At 40.1% G+C, this 21901-nt stretch overlaps 1 protein-coding gene across 3 annotated transcripts in view; it reads right to left on the reverse strand.

Moving 5' to 3' along the window:
• Positions 1 to 21901, reverse strand: part of RPTOR (regulatory associated protein of MTOR complex 1) — a 347409-nt gene that overhangs the window by 159981 nt on the left and 165527 nt on the right. For all 3 annotated transcript variants that reach the window (XR_010025185.1, XM_063120110.1, XM_063120109.1), the window contains exons 8-9: positions 1140 to 1240; positions 407 to 551 (exon numbers count right to left, since the gene is read on the reverse strand). Coding sequence is in view for 2 of the 3 variants with exons in the window: in XM_063120110.1 (XP_062976180.1) it covers positions 407 to 551; positions 1140 to 1240 (246 nt within the window). In the remaining variant the exon portion in view is untranslated. The remainder of the gene's footprint in view (positions 1 to 406; positions 552 to 1139; positions 1241 to 21901) is intronic.

A 21901-nucleotide genomic window follows, 5' to 3' on the forward strand; every position in this document is an offset into this window, starting at 1 on the left:
GATAAACAACTCAAGGATGCTCCATTCCTAGGTTGATTATCACGACATCTGAATGGCGAACTCTGGATTGCTGAGAGATAGACAACCCAGAGTAGAAACCCATGGTTATGACATGTGAATTAGGTCAGCGCCTAATACAGCAGAGCTTCTAGCGGGGGGGGGGGGGGGAGGGAAGGATTTCAGCTTCTGTGTTACGAAAATATAACAAAATTCTAATAATATAATAGCATTCCTAGGGAGAAAAAGTCATTTGGAGATGGATATTAAATGACTCACTCGTTAATCACCAAAAGGGCTGAAGAGATCCAGATGGTAACAACATTGTGTGACAGCAGTTTCTGAGAAGTCAGTTAGGCATCTGTGTAAAGTGTTTAGAAATTGAGGCAATTTTCTGGCATCGACTTACCACATGGCATGCATGTAAGTTGGAGGTAGACGAGGACTGCTAACTGGTGTGCAGTTGTAAGATCTCATTATCCTTTCTGCCAGTAAAAAGTTTCGAAAGAGGCTTGCCACTAGTAGATCTTGCCTGAAGAGCTTTTGGAAAAGATCTACAAAAAAACACACCACAACGACGAATAGCATCCATAAAGAGCTGGCAAGTGATAACTATGAAAAAAGGGGTATTTGCATGTTTTCTTGCAGAAGTCAGCAGAGCAATAGCTGAGCCTGCCATTTTATATTTAGGTTTAAAACACACTAACGGTAGCTAGCTGAATTCTCAACTGAGACTTCACACCTAGGCATCAACATTCATTTTGTTTTTGCAGAATTTTCATAATTAGAAGGAATTGCAAAATCATATAATTTAGTCATATCCACTGAATGCCATCATCTCACCTGCCGTGCAATATTCTAAAACCCTAGAAAGAGCACAGCTTTCAGAAAACGGAGTTATAGTGCACCATGAATAAGAAAAAATGGAGAGCAAAAGTATAATAACCCAAATGCACCTGACATCACAAGGGAATGAAGTTGTCTCTGTTCAATAGTGTGTGTTTTCCCATTTCTTTTTTATTTCTGGGTTCTCACTGCTTCTTATTTCCCCTCATTACCTCTTAGTTTCATACTGCCCTCTTCTATTATGATCAAGCTATATATATTGTTGGTAATTCTATGCTCATCTGCCATATTCTTACCTCTGGGTAGGACGTTCCATGCAATTGTATCTGTGATGGCTGTAAAGATCCAATTCAATTCTCCCAGAGGCGTTCTTCTGTCATTTAGCCTCCCAGGAATTCTACAAGAAATAATGATATTTTAGTGTTAAACAGAAACATGCTAAATCTATAGCAATGGATACAAAATAGCTGTGGTAGGAAGTTATGCTTTATTTCTATGTTCCAAAAGTAAAACGTGCATTTCTTTGGTCCATTCACATGGTAGCTTATCCCACTTCCAGTTCATATCTACTATGGCTTATCATCTTAATAACTCAAAAGCTGGAATAAAAAAGGCTTTAAATTTTGAACCTCATCAACATTTTCAACATAATTTTGATCATAAAAATACTAGACAACAGGAAAGGCTCTTACATAGTTCAGAAGAAATGTTAATAAGCAAACAGGGGAATACTTTTACAATCTGTTTTTTCTAATTATTCAGTAAGGATGAACTGCACACTAAATCACTGAATGAACTGACTAATACACTAGTGAATCTTTGGAAATGGGCAATTTGGGAAGTAAGTGAATATTGAACAATTTACAATGCAAAATCATGTTTGCTCAGGAGCAGTGGCCTTCAACTGGTCCAGACCTGAGACCCACCTTGGACACCCAACCTGCAACATGGGACCCACTTTCACGATTTTCTCCAAGCCCAACACAGCGGCAACAGCTTTATTGCAACCCATCTGGACTTATTTTGCAACCCATTCTTGGGTCATGACCCACCAGTTGAAGGTGCCTGGCACTTTAATAAACCTTTTACTAATAATATTATTGTAGAAGATTCCTTGGTTCCGCCCTTGCCTTTGGCTTATTTTTTACTAATTAGGAACACATTAAAGGGACCAAACCAGCAGTGTAGAGAAGGCTGGCTATGATATCTGGTTCTGATCCAGCAAACCCCCAAGGTTTTCTAGATGTCTGCCTTTTTGGGGGACACTTGGGACTTTTGCTCCTCTGGAGTAAATGCACAGGGGTTTGATGGTTGATCAGGTGCCTCCTTAGTAGAAGGGGCTGTGTGTGGAGTTTGGTCCTGATCCTGCAAACCTCCAGTATTTTCTAGCTATTCCCCCTTTTGGGGGCACTTAAGATGTTCCCTCCTTGGTGAATTATTGCACAGGGGTTTGATGGTGGATTGGGTGTCTCCTGACTGCGGAAGACTGCGTATGAAGTTTTGTCCTGACCCTGCAAACCACCAGAACTTCAGAGGTGAAATAGTGTCACTGCTTGAGCAGGAGGACTGCAGCAGGACAGGGTGTGGGGGGATGAGTCAGTAACTTAATAAGCTGCTCGCAGTAGCTTATTTGTCTGATCTTGGGGGGGGGGATAACAGCAGTTTATTTTCATGGTTTAAAGTGACATCTGCTCATATCTTCCCATAGGGGAGTACCTTAGCACTGTAAATAAACTTTTGTAAATATTCTGTTTTGAAGATTGCCTGGTTCTACCTTTGTCTTTGGCTTCTTTTCACTCCCCCAAGGGGGTTTGTACATATCTTCCCATAAATTGAATTCTCAGGTACAAAGACCATACAGATAGGGTGGCCTTGTATCTTCTTGTACAAAAGTCAGTCATCTATTTGAAAGTTCTGCCCTGTCTAATTCCAGTTTAAAGATAATTGTCAGGGTCAGCAAGGCCTCAGCACAGGAACACCAGGGCCGGGATGGACAGCGGTGGAAACGGCAAACAGAGTCCAGGCAGGGCTGCAGGCAAGAGGCAGAGTCCAGAAGCAATCAGGGTTCAGAGTCCAAAGGCAAAACAGAGTCCAAGCAGGGCCAGAGGCAAAAGGGATGGTCCAGAGACAAGCAGGGTTCAGAATCCAGGAGCGACAGGGTTCAAGCAGAGCCAGAGCCAGAGCCAGAGGCAAAAGGCATGGTCAGGCAAGGCCAGGTCTGGAATCCCAGGAAGTCAGGAACTGGCTACAGCAGGCACAGGAGACCATGATGCTGTGGCAAAGGCTGGAGTGGAAATGCCATTCTTATATAGCCCTTTCCTGGCTTCTCCCAGCTGATCTGCATCAGCCCATCTGAAAGAGCTTTGCTGATATGGGCCTGGATCCTGCAAATACCCTACGGCTGGCAAGGTGCACTGCGGCCACCAAGTGGTGCTGCAGGGCAGAACCTGACAATAATGAACCATAAGAACTATTGCCTGTCACCGATTAGCACCTGGACAACAGACTGAAGAGGCAGACACAAAGGTCACGTGTTCACAGTCTTCCCCACTATGGTGAGATGTAGTGCATTTCTATTTAAATTATTATTGTTATTTCTAAATGTGCATCTACAAATTATAAATTAGCACATTCAAATTTTATACAAGTATGTGTTCTCTTTTTTTAGTGATGTATTTCCTTTGTGCAAGGGGTAGTGGTGGTGGAGAGATTCAAAAGTGATCACTGTATATAGGAAGAATTGAGCAAATGATTTCCAAGATACTGGGTTGTTAGCAAAACAGAGGATTTTTCCTTTTCTTTTCCGAAGATCAAAACTTCTGTGTAACTTCATATTATTGAAGCATTCCAGTAAATTAATAGTTATGATTCACATTCAATGGACATGATCCAGTAAGCACATTCCATGCATCAGCTGGTCCTCTCACTTTTGTCTAAGGAATAGCAAGCAGCTCTGGACATCTTTTGCTAGATCTTAGACATTACAATGAAGAAAGTTTTACCGAAATCAAAAGGATGTACTTCTGAGCAATGATTTAGTCTCAAGATGTTAGAAATTTGATCCCAGCTATCCAATGTTTATTTTCTTTACTTCTCCAAGAAGCTCAGGAGACATTTGTGATTGTCTCCTCAATTTTAACCTCACAACCTATCCTATGAGAAGTTAGGATAAGAGATATACATTGGCTCACGGTAACTCAGTGAACTTAATGATTGAATGGGATTAGAAAACTGACATAGTTTATTTTCTGGATAAATATATTTGTTCCTGGGTAAATAAATTCTGGATAACTATATTCTATAAAGCAGTTCCATCTTGTGAAATTGCCAATCCAAGTTACTCTCATCTATATTTTAAAGGTCATAGCAAAAGCATAGATGGGCAATTTCCCATGACTTGCTATTATAGATGCAGAATTAGTGCCAGCTAGAATCTGATACGAATATTTTAACATAATTCTAAATCAGTCACTTCTCTGTTGGTCAGGTTCTACAAGCAATAAATAGATAGTTTACCATTTGGTGAATGTTTATATTTAATTCCATCTTGTTGCAACTGGTGGCATGTAGATGATAAAGCGATTTCCATTTGAAAGAAATCTGCACTCTTAGAAAGCATTAATGAAGCTGAAAAATTAAGTCCTTCACTAATGTGTAAAGTTTTTAAATACATATAACCCTCAGGGACTTCTTGTGAAGGAGACACTGTATTCATTAAGAATATTAGATTCATTAGGCAGTAAGTCTTTTTTATTATTATTGGTAACTTTCTTATGCAAAGCTATTCCCTTAGAAGATTCTAATTTTCCTTTCAAAGGACATTATAAAACGCTTCTTCTTGCCAAGAAACCCTCAAACACTTAATGGGTTGTGGAACACTAAACTTGCAGAATTGGTGTCCAAAACATAGGATTAGTAAACACGATGAGCACATGGACATTAAATTAGGATTAGCTTTCAGGAGCAGGTTTTTTTTAGGATGGCAGTGAAGATAAACCTATTTTGATCAGGCATTTAGCAGTATCTTGCAGCTGGTACTGACGTATGGATTAGTATTACTGCTTATGTGCTGTTGGTTTTGTACCTTTACGATGTTTCACTTAATTGTATTGCTGGAATCAGTTCAAGCCACCTTGCATGCTTGCTCTGAAAGGTGAGGCATTAAGTTTTAAAATAAACAGCTCCTATATTAATTGATTAAAATTAATGAAGGGGACGAGTATCCATCACTGTTGTTGGTGAAATTACTTTTGTTTGGCATATTACACATGGCTGCCCCAAGAGTCATAGAAAGGGGAGAAGGAATGTGGTTTACACACTCTGTGGTTTACAGACTCTAATCTTCTTCCCATTAAACCACCAGTGTGAGTCCCCTTCCCACTGCTAATTTCTCCAAGTTTCCATTTCATTCCCCATTTTTTTTATGAAAAAGAATTCCTAGCAAGGCAGCTTCCCAAGTAACCACCTGTTCAGAGCCCCACACTGTTCAAATCCCTGGAGGCTTGGCAGAAACTGCACTAGTCCAGATTCGCAGGCTTGAGCATTTGGGGTAAGAAATGAATTCAGATCTCTGCAAACACTGAAATGTTTACACAGTGACCTTCTCTCTAGTGAAGCAGAACTGACAGTAGATCAAGGAAAGTTTAGTAGCTGATAAAGCAGCCAATGATTCTGCAATTAATTTGCTTGAGATTAAGAAGGCTCTACTGTAGTGTAGCGTAGTGTATACTAAATGCTTAATAGACAACGCATTCTCTGCAATTCACTTCAGCATGTCAAAAAGTAAACATACAACAAGATGAGGGACATCCTCTACTGAGAAGACAGGTTATAATTAGCCTTATTCCAACCATCCAAGAGGAGGGAATAATGGTGTTTTTTTAAAAAAAACCCAGCACATTTTGGTCCAATGGACCTTTGGCAAGCTTTACAATTTTTCACCTAGCCTATCTATTACCACCACTTCCCACATAAAATCCTTGGTTGATGGTAATTCAAAAACACTAGTGGCTGATCATCTCTGCTTGTTCTGTTGTGGAGTGAACTGTAATCAAAATTTGCACCTTCCTTTCACTCACTGCTTTGCCATCATGTGCAAAATGATGCTTTGCTGAATAAACTTCTGGCCAGGCACTACATTCCTTCTATATCCTGCAAAGAATTCTACAGAAAGGGAACAATTGAATGCATTTCTTGACATGCTATCACCATTTGTTTTTTTATGCACAAAGGGATCTCCTGAAACCATTTTCAGCGGATCATAAATTGTGATAAGTTCACCTGCAGTTTATATGGATTAGCTGCAGATTACTTCTGTAGCTGTGGCACTCCGTTGGTGAAGGAACTGTTGTTCATGAAAACATTGTTCTACAACGACAAAACTTCTGACTTCCAAATGGAATAAAGCTACTATTACAGTACCCATCAGTTACTGCTGTGGGATCATTCCACAAAGACATGCCCTCAGATGATTCAAGTGCACGGTGACAACACTCTATTACAATGAATGGGTGAAGTAGGTGTTTTCACTGTTACTACTCTATCATGCCACTATGTCCTCTCTCCAGCATTCCAGCAAGAAATTCCACTTCTGGCACTAACCTGCTTCTCATAGGAAGGAGAAGAGGGAGCAAAAAAAGAAGCACTCATTCAGAACTTCCTCCTTGCTTTTATATTATTACTCACAACCTGGCTCAGAGTTAACACAATGTGGCACCTTTCTAGGTAAGGTTTCTCTACTGAGAAAGTCTCAGGGATGTAATGAAGTCTGTGAAACACGCATCTAGCTTGGTTAAGAGGTGAAAACACAAAGGTAACGCATTTAGCTTGGTTAAGAGGTGAAAGCACTAAGGTAACAACATAAATTTGGCTCATTACAATAGTATGTGCTACAATTGATCTTTTTGGAATGTAATAAAGGCAGATGGAAGTCTATCCTGGAGCTTTGCAGCTTCAAGTGGCACGGCCAAGCACTTTGCTGTTGGACATAAATCTCTTTATTGGTTGCCTTGTACTATTATAGCACTGTAATCAGTGCAACCATCCTCCGAATGGGCCAATTAAACATTACGCAAAGATGCTCTTAGAGTTTAATTTCTGTAAAATCTCATTTGTTTGCAAAATTCTTTTAAAAGCTCGAGAACAATGTTCCTGCCTGTAACCATTATATTCTACCCCCTCCTCATTCAGTTTGGCAAACAATGTGTTTTTTCCAATTCAGGATCATGAATTATTTGGAAGGAGAACAAAAGATCATAAAAGCAAACATTCAAATGAGTAAAAAATATAAAAAATCTAAGAAATAAAAATAATTCAACAATGCAACATGCAGTAATAGTTATCTACCCATCAAAATATCATTGAAGCTGATTCCAATGTCTACATTACAAAATACACACTTAATGATCTCAATGGAAAATAGCTTAATGTTGTCTTAATCTATGAAATTTGATATGCCCTTCTTCCCATTCTTTGAAAAAAAATATCCAAACAATTTAAGATTCAAAGTCTGAAATTCAGGCCCTTGTCTGAAATACAACACTTTACAAATGTAAGCAACCAACTTAACTTCAAAAAGATTACTTATCTGTGCATTTTATGCCCTCATCCTCCATACATTATTTAGAAGGAAGCTGTTTTGATTTCAATTAATCCCCCCTCTCCCCTCATATGGTATATGTGGGATGGGAATGTAATGTTGTGGGTGATATTTTTCTCTTGAAGAAACCCTGCATGTTCCAAAACACCACCAATTCCTCAATAAAAAGTTCCACTAATGCCACATTTATTCCAAACAGCTAAAAGATGCAAGAAAATCACATTACACACAAGCAGGACTAGAAAAAAGCAGCTGAAATTGACCTGTATCTTGCATAAAACCTATTAAGTGGCTTTCAAGACTCTCACAATTCACTTTGCTAACACTTATGAAGTGTCAAGACTGATAGTTTTATTATTCAGTAGTAGATCCCAGCTACCTTCAGATTCCAGTAGTGTGGCCTCTTACTTAAGAGGACAGTCTTCTATTTTAAGCTATCCTGTACTTGATGGGCTGTCCACTCCAAGTCCAGTTTAAAGATGAAGAATTATGAGAAAGGAGTTCAGAGATCTTGAAGTCGCCCATCAACAGCTGTCACCCTGACAGCAGACTGAGCAGGGTCACCTCATCACAGTGAACCTCCCAGAGAGCTTCGACTATTGGGCAGTATAAAAATGTAAATAAATAAATATTTCCCCCCACTATAGTGAGGAGTTTTGTATTTCTATTTAAATTATGATCTTTTAAATTGCACATACAAAAGTTATGTAGATTGGCAACCTCTTCTTGCGTGATGCATTTCCATTTTTGGCGATGTGTAAGTGGCCACCCTAAATATCAGACTCTCAGCTATGAAGTAGGCTAAGGGAGAAACTTTCTTGGCTTTCTTGTCAGGGTTTTAAAAATTTGCAGCCAGTAGTGCCAGGACTTGAGGCAGGGCCCAACCCAGTAGAACGAGCACAACTCTCCCCAAATGCAGCAGGGTAGACTTACCACATTTTGAAGTAAGTATAGACATTAACGTCTATAGAGCCCAATCCCAACCTCCTGTAAGAATAGTAAGTCCAAAGTCTAAAGTTACTTAACTGCATCATTGCTTGCAACAATACTATTAAACACAGAAACTAGCTGCCTATCAAGATTTTCACAGTCTTGATAACTCCAGCTTTCATTCTGATAATAAAAATAATCATCTCTAGGGATTTTTATTCCTCTTCCCCTGCCAATCTGTTTTCTTTATCTCCTTCTTTGCCCTACCACGTTTGGGTATACAGTCCCCACCTACAGCAGAACAACTAATATTCCCTAAGATATAAAACATCACAAAAAGTAGTTGTGACGAAAATGCATGAAGCTATTGTTCTATACAGCACTATTAACTGTAATGGTGATATAGCAAACTATATCGGTATTCCTGTCTCCTCCCCAAGCCTAGTTCATCAACCAGCTTTCAATAAAAATAAGTAGAGGAAAAATATTTTTCAAGAAGTCTAGGAAGATGTATGCACAAAAGTATATGACAGATGGCATCATTAGCTTGAATGGCAGGTCACATGTTGTTGCCAGCAAATTTTATTTGGAAATTTAGCAGAAAATCCATAATATTAGCTATCTAAAGCCCAATAATTGCTTAACTAGTTCAAATCAATATTTCCAAATTCAGATCTCACCAGTCCCACTACTTTTTGCCTCTCATAATCATTTTACACCCCAATTATACAGTGACAGTAGATGTCATAACTGGCAGAAGGTCCCTTTGATATAACTTACATTTGTTATTTTTACCTCACTTTTCTGTTCGTGAACACACAAAATAGCTTGCAAGATTAAAAACAATAAAAACAATAATCATAAAAGCAAATAGCAGCAGATAAAAAGCAAACTCAAAACAACAGCTTAAAAACACAGGCAGAGTAAATAGCAACTCAAGAACCAAAAACAATTTCAGTGAATGCCTAAATCCAAAAAGAGATAGGATTTGTAAAGGTACAGCAGCTCTGTCAGTGTCAAGACCTAGCAATCCTACCCACCCTCAGCTCACTGTCCTTATCTGTCCTTGCTGGCCCCTCCTCTACCTAGGTCATATGTAAAGTCCCCTCTCCCTGCCCAATTTTACTTTTTGCTTTGGTCCATCTTTCTTCACGAATAACCCTTTACTATCCACTGTTCCTTCAGGACTTGGATTTTCAAGTAACTGCTGCAATTGTCGCCACTTCAGTTTGGCACCCTGTCTTAATCATCCTCCCTAGTATCACTTCTCCATGTTCATACCATACTGCTCCTCCTGACTACAAATGCTGTAAAAAAATAATCAAAAAATCAGAGTCTCCCTATTTACTAGCCCCTTCTGGGCTCAGCTTCATACCTGCTCTGCCCTTTTGTCCAATCTTCCTCCTCTACTTACTCTTTGAACACTCCCTTTGTTGGGTGTCCTCAGGCCTCTGTTGTCAGCTCCTGCTATACACACACACTTTCTTTTCTCTCTCCCCCTCCACGCATGCATTGATGAAACCCAGATATACCTTTCCAGATACACCTTTCTACCTTTTACTCTCTGTCCAATCCTGCATCTGCAGCCATCCATCTGATATTTCAGTGTGTTCCCTTCCTGTCCCAAATTCAGTATGACCACATCTAGAGTGCTCAAATTTCTTTCCAAGCCTTCCCCATCTCAATTACTGTTATCCACTGACACCGCCGCCACCTACTTTTGACCTTGGATTTATCTTTGATTCTTCTCTTGCCTTTGTTCACCAAACTTACTATTTCCATGGCATATTGTTTCTTCCTGCACAGCCTTATGAAAATCCAGCCCGTCCTCATGGTCATCTCCCACTTTGATAAATACAAACTCTTTAGCCTTCCTTAGTTACATCATAGTCCTCTCACCTCTATCCATAACACTGCTCACTCACTTTTCTTGTCATTCAGATCATATTGATTCACTAGCTTTCCGTCTTCTTGAGCATGCGGCACAAACTCCTTATCTTTATGTTCAAAACATTGCAGACTTATTCCCATAATTAAAACCCTATCTAAATGACACATCCCCATCTGTGATCATCTCCCCCAACTCCATCATACACAACATTTGAAGTCTTCTATATTCTTAAATTATCCTGTTCAATTTTCTTTCCTCCCCTTTCACACTGTCCTCCCTCCCAAAACACCTACATGGTCCCACCTTGCTCTCTTTCTCTGAATCTCAGCTCAAAGGCCATCTTCATATAAAACCTTTGGTTTGGTCCCTTCATCATCATCACTAACTGAAACAAAGCAAACTTTATATGTAACTACACTTGCTGACATCCATCATTGACAACTATTTGTCAGGTAGGCTTTAAGATGGATTCCTGCACTGAGCAGGGAGTTGGACTTGATGGCCTTCTAGGCCCCTTTCAACTCAACTATTCTATGCTTCTATGCTTCATTACTCTTGCTTATCCTATCCCATCCCTCCCTATTTTGTCTTCTCTGTCAACGTATAGATCAGCCTCCTACAATCTGGTGATCTACAGATGTTTTGGACTACGAATTCCAGCATTCCAGTCCATTGGCTATGCTGGCAGAGGCTGATGAGAGTTGAAGTCCAAAATATCTGGAGGACACCAGGTTGGGGAAGGTAAGACAATAAGCTCCTGGGGACAGTGAGCATTTTTTTAAAACTTATGTAGCTCTACAAAGCCCCATTTAGATTGATTGTGCTGAATTTGTAACAATAATCCCCAAAGTGATGGGCAAGTCAGCGCTCTTCTTTTGCTTTAATGTGGATGCTATAGAAAATGAGTAATTCTTGATATAGTTTGAGTAAATTCCAAAGAACCCTGGCCAAAACCCATTGATATTCAGCAATAACTAAAGTGCCTGACATGTTTATACCAGAGGAGCTCCAAACTTGAGAGTTTGTTTTCAATCATGTCGTCTATTTATATTAGGAAATGGAACAGTGTTGCTATGAAAACCATCTTGTTGAGTATGATCTTTACCCTGCATATACAATAGGTTCTTTCCAGAGGCTGGCTCCCTCTGTAACAATGGCAGTAAAATTAAGTGCACAATTTCAATAAAAACAGTGACTTATTGCCAGACATAAACCTTTAAGAAAACAATAATAAGGCATGTTTTACAGATAATTATACTGGCCAAAATAGATTTTAAGCAAAATTCTATTGCATTTTTTTTAAAAAAAACCATCAGTTTATTTAAAATGTATTTTACCGGTCCCAAGACTTGAGAAGGGTGCCCTCCTCACTGTATTTCAGTCAACTTGGCTTTGAATTATTACTTATTTATTACATTTCTATACCGCCCCCATAGCTGAAGCTCTCTGGGTGGTTTACATAAGAATTCTTTAAATTCTTCTTACCAATGAATGACTAGTTATGGTAATAGGCTCTCTGGGGCTGCTTGTCTTATACACCTCTCTTATCTCATTGGTTCACACGCCACAGTCAGCCACCATGAGTTAATTACCCCTGGGGCTTATCATAGAATCATAGAATAGCAGAGTTGGAAGGGGCCTACAAGGCCATGGAGTCCAACCCCCTGCTCAATGCAGGAATCCACCCTAAAGCATCCCTGACAGATGCTTGTCCAGCTGCCTCTTGAAGGCCTCTAGTGTGGGAGAGCCCACAACCTCCCTAGGTAGCTGATTCCATTGTCGCACTGCTCTAACAGTCAGGAAGTTTTTCCTGATGTCCAGCCGGAATCTGGCTTCCTTTAACTTGAGCCCGTTATTCCGTGTCCTGCACTCTGGGAGGATCGAGAAGAGATCCTGGCCCTCCTCTGTGTGACAACCTTTTAAGTATTTGAAGAGTGCTATCATGTCTCCCCTCAATCTTCTCTTCTCCAGGCTAAACATGCCCAGTTCTTTCAGTCTCTCTTCATAGGGCTTTGTTTCTAGACCTCTGATCATCCTGGTTGCCCTCTTCTGAACACGCTCCAGCTTGTCTGCGTCCTTCTTGAATTGTGGAGCCCAGAACTGGACGCAATACTCTAGATGAGGCCTAACCACGGCCGAATAGAGAGGAACCAGTACCTCACGTGATTTGGAAGCTATACTTCTATTAATGCAGCCCAAAATAGCATTTGCCTTTCTTGCAGCCATATCGCACTGTTGGCTCATATTCAGCTTGTGATCTACAACAATTCCAAGATCTTTCTCGTTTGTAGTATTGCTGAGCCAAGTGTCCCCCATCTTGTAACTGTGCATTTGGTTTCTATTCCCTAAATGTAGAACTTGGCATTTATCCCTATTAAATTTCATTCTGTTGTTTTCAGCCCAGCACTCCAGCCTATCAAGATCACTTTGAAGTTTGTTTCTGTCTTCCAGGTTATTAGCTATCCCACCCAATTTTGTGTCATCTGCAAATTTGATCAGCATTCCCTGCACCTTTGAATATTCAAAATTGAATATTTTGAATATTCAAAATGGTAATTTTGAATATTCAAACCACAACAGCAGCTTGTTAATCCACCTTTGCCGGGTTCACACAACATGACAAGCTACAGCCATGGCCTGAATAAGCAGTCTGGTGCCTGTGGATGCCACAGGTGATCATGCAAACCTGGTAGAATATAATCCCTGCACAGCCAGACACTCTTAGGAATATTACATTTATCGCAAAAGAGGGGTGTCTGCATAAGGCTTGTAATTGTCTAGTAGCCAGAGAAGAAACACTAACATTTGAAAGGTTTTACAGCACATGGTACACTCAACTATTGATAGCTAAGCTACAGAAGATACACCAATGGGAATGGGACATTTCCAGAGTCTGTTTGCATGATTTCTCTTACACCTTTTCTCCAAATTATTATTATTTATTTATTTATTTATTTATATAGCACCATCAATGTACATGGTGCTGTACAGAGTAAAACAGTAAATAGCAAGACCCTGCCAATCTAATAAAATCATAGTAAAACAATAAGGAGGGGAAGAGAATGCAAACAGGCACAGGGTAGGGTAAGCAGGCACAGGGTAGGGTAAAACTAACAGTATAAAGTCCGCACAACTGTTCACCATTCTCATAGATACAGGAGTGCACAAAGGATCACCAAAAAGTAAAAATACTTTTCTCTTCTCCCAGGCAGGTAACAACATATGCTTAAGTGACCCTAGAAGAGTAATAAATGCAATAAATACATAAATAATGGTTGCTCACTTGACATAATCCCCTACCCTTTTTGACATAGACAGGTTGCTTACCTGTAACTGTAGTTCTTTGAGTGGTCATCTGTGCAGTCACACAATTTTTCAGCTGAGGTAAACTGTACCACAAGAGAAGTCTCCAACAAGCTGTTGACCCAGGCGGTTGAAGAGAACTGAGGGAATAGGGCGGGAACCCCTGAGCATGCTCAGTGGACGGTGGGGAAGGGGTTCCCGCCTAAAAAGATTTCAGCTAGTGAAGTTTCCGAAGCTGGCCCCGCGCAGGCGCAGAGCCCATATGTGTGATGCACAGAGACCATGAAGAAGAACAGTAAGGAAAGCCTTACTTCATGCCCCCACTCCATAGAAGATTGTCATTTGTGATGGCAAGGGGCAGGGCTATGCCATTACAACCAATAAAGCTTCTTCAAATAAAACACAGAAGGCAAGCAAAACCGTCCCTCTTTTAGGAAAAACTTTGCTTCTTTTGTGGTTTCAGATCTGTGGGCGTCATCTGTTTGTTTTGTATGTAGATAAAACTGACATTCATCTGTGCAATCACTTAGCACTTATATTATCCGATATACGTGGTCCTCCAATAGTAGCTAGCAGTGCTTGGCTCAGCAATGGTGCAAAGTAACAGAACACAACTCATGCAGACCTAAGTCCTCAGTTACCACTGCAGAAGGGAGAGCCACCATCATCCTTGCAGCTTGTCTATGGTTAGATCATTTTGGACTGAGATTTAGACTTACAGCACCTTTTTCCCTTTGCAAAGTTTTTATTCTGTGCTGTTCTTATCACTGCCTATTGCTTTGTATTTTATGTTTTTAATTTACCTGTAAACCGCCCGGAGAACTCTGGTTATTATAAATGGTCTATAAATGTAAGAAATAAATAAAACAAAACAGAAGGTTCCTCTGCTCTATGCAGGGATGTACTCAGACGTGAGTACATGAACAGCCCATTCCTAATGTTGGTTCACATATGGTATGTTGTTTACTTTTGGATGTATGCCTACAAAATATTTTTTTGCCTACAAAATATTTTTACTGCTTATAGCTTACAGCCCACAATGAAAGCTAACCCAAAGGAAAGCTCTGGTAGTTTAAATTCTGCATTGTGCTTGCCCTCCTCCTTCAGAAAATGCTGCTAATCGTGACAAATTGAAAGGCAGTTTTGCTGTGCAATAAAAGAAGGCTGTAAGGAACCCAGCCAGCATTGCATGAGCAACTGACCCGTACATTCATTTTTATCCAATTCTGCAAAGGTGAAGTACCGAGGTCTTTGTCAACGACATCCCTCAGCCTACCTTCCAGATTTGCCATGATAAAAAACAACACTGCTTAATTAAGCATCTCTGATGGTGCACTGAAGAAATTGGTTATTTTGTTACACTGCAGCATGGTTTCCACATTTCCCCCCAATTACTCACATTCTTCCTGCTGCGCGGTCTCTGGGGATTTTGTTTTCCCCATTTCATCTCTAAATTAGCTCCAGTTGAATCATTACTCATCTTATCAGTGACTGGCAGACATTAATGAATTACTGATTTCCAGCTGACGCTCTCCATGATAGTTATAATGGAAACAAAGGTAATTTTAGCATCAGACTTGTTATTTTGAATAATTTCTGGAAAGCGAATTTTGTGTGGGTAAAAGGTACCTGATTGACAGCATTAGAGATCAAAGATAAGTCCCCACTGAATGACTACAGCACAAGCAGCAGAAAAGCAGGCTTTCCTTACATTGCTTCTGCAGGCATGAACTCACTTTGGACCTACTACTATTACCTCTAGAATTTGTGTATGGGGTGCACATACTAGTTTCCCCTGAGACAGTACTGACTTTAACATCCCAAAAATCTACTAGCATTTCGGGATGTAATTCATGCTAAACAGGGAGGCAGATCATCATACTACTCATGTTTGGTAGCTGCAAATTACTGGTACCAAAATTTCATTTCACAAAGAAAAGCATGTGACTAGCAGTGGGGGGGGGGGCACCACTATGCTGCAGACATCTCCCTTGGCACCCAATCGCCTACCTGCCTGTCCTGATTTTTTAACATTTGTAAAGATAAAAAATACTAATAACTAGGAGGCGAAGAGAAGCATCAGCCTTCAGTGCTATCTTTAATTACAAGAATGCCTCTGCGTTCCAAGTGTGAAATGGGTATTTTGTTGTGCTCGGTGGGGGCAAATATGTGATCTGGCTTTTGGGGTTCAGACACCATCTCTGCCTGGTACACATTTTCTTAACCAAGTTCCTTGTCTCTGAGCTCATCATTTTGCATTCTGTGAAGTGGGTGTTAGAGCAGAAACCTGTGGGTTCAAAGGAATGGCTTTGTGTTTTAGAACTCAGATCCCACTTCTGCCTTGTTCTTAGGGCAAGTTACTTCTCTTTAGCCACACCAATTTGTCTCCCGGGAAATGAGTGTTAGTAACTGGTCACGTCCACCATGGCAGTGAATAGGCAAAAAACCCCATGGCAGCCATGACATTCCTTCAAAATTCCAAATGTGCCCACTGATACAAAAGGTTGGAGAACCATGGACTAGAGGAAAGCAAAATGCACACATACTACTGGTTGCTATGATTTTGGCCCTGAGAAATGGCCAAATGCTACCATTCTCTTATCTCAGGTTTTTCCAGTCACCTAATATTATTGAAACATACACACACATCCAAAATTTTGCTGCTGATATTCAAAAGTTCAACATCCCTAAAACAAAGATATTTTGGTCTCTCCAGCAAAAGACTTAAAATAAATCCACATGGCAGCTTCAGAAGCAGCGTTAGCAACATGTTCATTCACCAAGCTGCTGGGTTAGCTTGGATAATGAGAAACTTCATCTCTTCAAAGAAGGTGTGCAAGGTAATTTCCTCAAAAAGTCTACAGCCTAATTGGAAAGCAAACTCCTTTTCAAGATTTGAGGACAGCTAAATTATAAATTACAACAGACATGTTTTGCATCTACATTTTGACTTCAGATTAGTTTAAAAAGACATGTGTCCTTTATAACTGCTACATAGAACAAATTAAGGTGAAGGAATATATATATATATATATATATATATATATATGAATGATATGTTGGAGAAATTGACTTCAAACAACTTTTAATGAATATGGCTCCTCTTTACACTAGAATGCTTTCTCCTGATCCAGCTGTTTTCAAATGGCTGCAGCCTTGTTTATTACAATCTAAGGTATAACTTTAATTGTGCATAGCTCAGATAAGCTCAGCTGTTTGGTATTCACGGTGCAAAGCAAGAAGTGGGTTTATCCAATTCTTCCAATTCAGATCACAGAAAGAAAGGTGCCTCAGGAATTGGAAATTTAGTCATGGTCCCACACAGAACAGCTACAGCAGTCTAGATTGATTCTAGGCACCTGTACTTACTATAGTTTCTGACAGTTATGTCTACATAAGAGCATAAGAAGAGTCTTGCTGGATCAGGGAGAGCCATAGCTGAATCAGTCTGATAGAGCACATGCTTTGTATGCAGAAGGTCCCAGGTTCAACAGATAGGGCAAGGAAAGAATCCTGCCTGAGCACTGCTGCCAGTCAATGTCGACAATACTAGGCTAGATGGACCAAGGGTCTGACTCTGTATAAGACACTTCCTATGTTCCAAGAGGTAGCATGTAGCCATCATTAGTAGTAGCCATTGATAGCTTTATCCTCAATTTAGCTTGAATTTGTATAACCCTCTTTTAAAACCATCTCAATTGGTAGTCATCATCACAACCTGTGGAAGCAAATTTGATAGTTTAACTGTTATACGTACCATGTGATATACTTCCTGTCAAAAGATCAAAAATCTTTTAAGAACTCTTGGATGGACTCCCTTGCTGAAAAAGTAATTTCTCACAAGGATATCTCCCCTTAATCTTAAAAGAAAGAATTAATTCAGCTTCTCTTCAAACCATTGATCCTCATTTAACTCCCTTGTCATTTATTGCTCCAGCTGCCTCCCTAGCCTGTTTTTTGCTTCTCATGCATTTAAGGACTCAATGTGATTAGCAATATTTTCCTCAAAAATTTTTTATGCATCCCTTATTGTCTGTTTGTACCAGTTGCTGGGGAACAGGGGTGGGAGGGTGCTGCTTTGTTGGCCCCTGGTCAACAGCTGGTTGGCCACTGTGTGAACAGAATGCTGGACTAGATGGTGTGATCCAGCAGGGCACTTCTTATGTTCTTATTGCCAAGTTTGTGTTTCTTTTTGTTCTCCTCATTTGGGGAAGTATTCTATTTTCTGAAGAAAGCCTTCTTGCTTCTAATAGCTTCTTTGACTTTGGTGTACTCTTGGAATTCGTAGTTTCCTGATCTGTCGCATACATTCTTGCTGAGCTTCTATTATTGTGATTTTGAGTACCTCTGACGCATTCTGGGGGTATTTGGCCCACTTGACTTTCTCTTTCAACTTCCTTTTTGCTGGATCCCTGCATTTTTTAAAAAGTAAGTTTCCTCCTTTGAAGTTAAATGCAACTTTGTGAAACTTCCTTAGGAATTTTCCATTTACCTATAAATCGAATTTCATAGTACTATGGGCACTGTTTCTAATCTGTTTGATAATGCACATCACCTCTCACAGCAGCAATTAAGTCCAAGCTTGCCTTCCTAGTCCAGGGTAACCTGCAAAGAGAATCACATTCCACTGATTCTCTCCAGTTTTGTTATGCCCACTATATCTATGTATGTGGCTCAAGAGTCTGGGGGTGTTCAGACAACATGTTCAGCCACACTGCTTGATCAGACAACACGCTAACCCCAAGATTCAACAAACCACCCGCAATTCAGCAACAAGCTACACTCAGCCACTGAATCCTTGCTGAATCATTGGTTGTTTCTTGAATTGTGGCTGAGCATGTTGTCTGAACAAGCTTTTAACCATGAAATATGGCTTATTTTCTTGAACAAGCCATCTTCAGAACCCATGGTTTGTTATTGGGTTGTTCAGGGTGGCTAAGAAGCCACACTGCATGGTTAACAAGCAGCCCTGCAAACATTCAGACAACATGCTAACCCATGTTCTAAAGACAACCCACAGTTCAGCAGCAACCCACACTCAACCACTGACTGTGGGTGAGCACGTTGTCTTAACATTCCCTCTAGCTGGGTTTGCACAATCACCACAGCCCACTGTGGCTTATTTAGGCCACTGTGGGTTGTGGCATGTGCTGGGTCACCTTTGAATATTGAAGCCATTACTGTGGCTTTCATGCCATATGAATCTGGTGAAGGTGGGTTGATGGTATGGTTGACAAACCACCCAGAACCCATGGATTGCTTTAGAGCTGTGGATGGTTTGTTAACCTCAACAACAACCCACCATCTCCAGGTTCAGACTACAGAACAAGCCACAGTTGCTGCTTGAATATTCAAAATGGCTACCCGCATGCACTGCAACCATGGTGGGTTGATCATGTGAATCAGCCTCTAGCTTCACATCGCCTGTTTCCACAAATTCAAAGTGCAGCCATTAACTTCCATTCCACCTCCCTCTTTTTCTTATTTAAGGGAAGTAATGCTATTCCTTGCTAGTGTTCAACTTCACACCCTAAGGCTGGTCTTCACAGGTTGCAAAGGATACATGAAGGCAATGCTTTATTTCTATAATTTACTTTATGTCGTTTTGTGGACTCTCTGATTTGGTTGGTTGTCTACTTTTCTGCAATAAACTATAATTTGCTTTATAAAGTATTCTTTGCTCTATTTTTTGAAGTCAGAGTTGGAAAGTTCTGCTTCATAGTTCAGTGAAGCATCTAAAGGAAAAGTTTAATGAGAGTTGGACTCCTAATCTATTCCACACCAAAGAGAACACACCCCATAGGCTGTGGTGGCCACACTAAGAGATCAAAAGGCCAAACCACTTTTTGATCTTGGGAAGATTGGCTTCACAGACATCAACTTCAGCAACACCCATTTTGATAACTGGGTAAAATAATTATCAAAAGTCACTCTAAAGCAGAAACTATCTTCTCTGAACCATACAGTAGCCAATGGCTATATAAAGTGTGAAGTGACTCCAGGGCATCAGAACAAAATGAGAAATGTTGAGAACAGCAAGAATATTGCACAGGGACTTCACTTCATTTCTTTCTTCTTCTATCTCAGTCTTGCCATTACCCTTGTCCTGAATGCTAAACTGTCTAACGCTAGCTTTATTTGTGCCTGTCTTAAACATAACGGCTGACTCTCGCTGACACCCTGTAAGCCTCCTCTTTAGCTGTCTTTCAAAATGCTACTAGTATAATCATTTCCCAAATTCAAGCTCACCTTTATACTATTATCCATTGTATCAAGCTACAATTATTCATATTAATTTACAAAAGTCCCACAGAAACCAATGTTATTTGTTATTCTTCCTGCTTGGTTAGTGATGCTGAGATTCTGTTAATTTATCATCTGAACCTTTTTCTTCACTGGCGTTTTTGGAATCCCAGTGTATATATATATATACATGAAGAAGTCAAAATTGTCTATTAGACAATGACTTGGTTTGCACATCATGATAAGCCAATCCCTGTTAATTAACCTATAGGGCTGTGAGATATGCACTGAACACCATTTTGAATATGCAAGCCGTGTGTGATATGTGAACCCATGGGTTGTTCTAGGGTTATCTGTGGATTATTTAACCATCAAATAACCAACGATGCCTAGTTTTGCATGACACAACAAACCGCAGTGCACTCCTGCCATGGCTTGCTCAGGCTAATATACCAACTACACCCTTATCTGGACACAGATAGCCTAGCAATAGTTATCCATGCTCTGATAACCTCTGGACCTTTGAAAATGGTCCAGAAACTTCAACTAGAACAAAACAGGGCAGCAAGATTGTTAACAGGGACTGGCCAATGAGACCATATTATGCCAGTACTTTTCCAGCTTCACTGGCTGCTAGTCCTGTTCCATGCCCGATTCAAAGTGCTAGTATTAACAATTAAAACCCTAAATGGTTTGGAGCCAGGTTATCAGCCTCCTCCCATATGTACCTGCCCAGACCCTTAGATCATCTTCAGGGGTCCTTCTCCATGAGTCCTTGCCAAAGGAAGTGAGGCAGGTGGCTACCAGGAGAAGGGCCTTCTCTGTTGTGGCACCCTAGCTGTGGAATGAGCTCCCTAGAGAGGTTTGCCTGGCACATACTCTTTTCGACACCAGGTGAAGACCTTTTTATTTTCCCAATATTTTAACATTTTACCAGCACAGTCTTTTAATTTTCCTGTTGTGAATCTGTATTTTAAATCTATTTTAAATCTCTGTATTGCTGCTCGGTTTTATTCTGGTTGTACTTTTATATTGTACTTTTATACTGTATTTTTACATTGTGGTTTATGTTTTTTACTTTAAATTGTACTTCATGGTTTTTATTTTTGTGAACCATCTAGAGAGCTTCGGCTACTGGGTGGTACAGAAATGCAATAAATAAATAAATATGTGTGTGAACTGCTCCAATGACTCTAATACCATCTGGTTACAGTTAAGGTGTCTAATGTGATTTGGTGTTCAAATTTTCTATGGGGAAAATTGACTCTACTCAATTACTAGTTGACTTAGATCCATTCCACCACCACTGACCATCCCTAGTGTGCATGTTAGAGGAGGACGAGGAGGAGGAGGAGGAGGAGGAGGAGGAGGAGGAGGAGGAAGAGGAAGAGGAAGAGGAAGAGGAAGAGGAAGAGGAAGAGGAAGAGGAAGAGGAAGAGGAAGAAGAAGAAGAAGAAGAAGAAGAAGAAGAAGAAGAAGAAGAAGAAGAAGAAGATTAAGATTATTATTGCTGGGGAATATGGGCGGAAGGGTGCTGTTGCACCATGTCCTGCCTTGTTGGACCCTGGCCAATGGCTGGTTGGCCACTATGTGAACAGAGTGCTTGACTAGATGGACCCTTGGTCTGATCCAGCAGGGCACGTCTTATGTTCTTAAAGTTAAACATTAAAAATTAAAGGAAGAGATAGCAGTTCTTTGTTACCTGCAGGCAAAGTAAAACTGGAAACTTCCATCTTCCTAACTTGTTTGCAAGATGATTAGAATGCATGTTTACTATCCTCCTCTCTCTGCAAGAATGCAGCCACACAATATATATGTGACATATTTTAAAAATTATTCCAGGAAGCCTTTCCTTAATGACTTGCCACGGTTTACTGTACATTTGGCATCTTTTAAAGTCTATTTTAAAGTGTTTTATTCTGTTTTTATTTTATCGTTGCACTGCTCTGAAATTTTCAATGGGGAGCGGTTTATAAATATTGTAAATAAATAAATACATAAAAATCCCCTCTTTAAAAAAGGGAGACTTCTGTTTTTATAACTCCGTTCTCCTTTGTTGGGGCACTTTTTAATTGTTATGTTTAAGTATTACA

This window comes from Elgaria multicarinata, chromosome 3 (genome assembly GCF_023053635.1).
Source record: "Elgaria multicarinata webbii isolate HBS135686 ecotype San Diego chromosome 3, rElgMul1.1.pri, whole genome shotgun sequence".
In the NCBI taxonomy this organism is placed as follows: domain Eukaryota; kingdom Metazoa; phylum Chordata; class Lepidosauria; order Squamata; family Anguidae; genus Elgaria; species Elgaria multicarinata.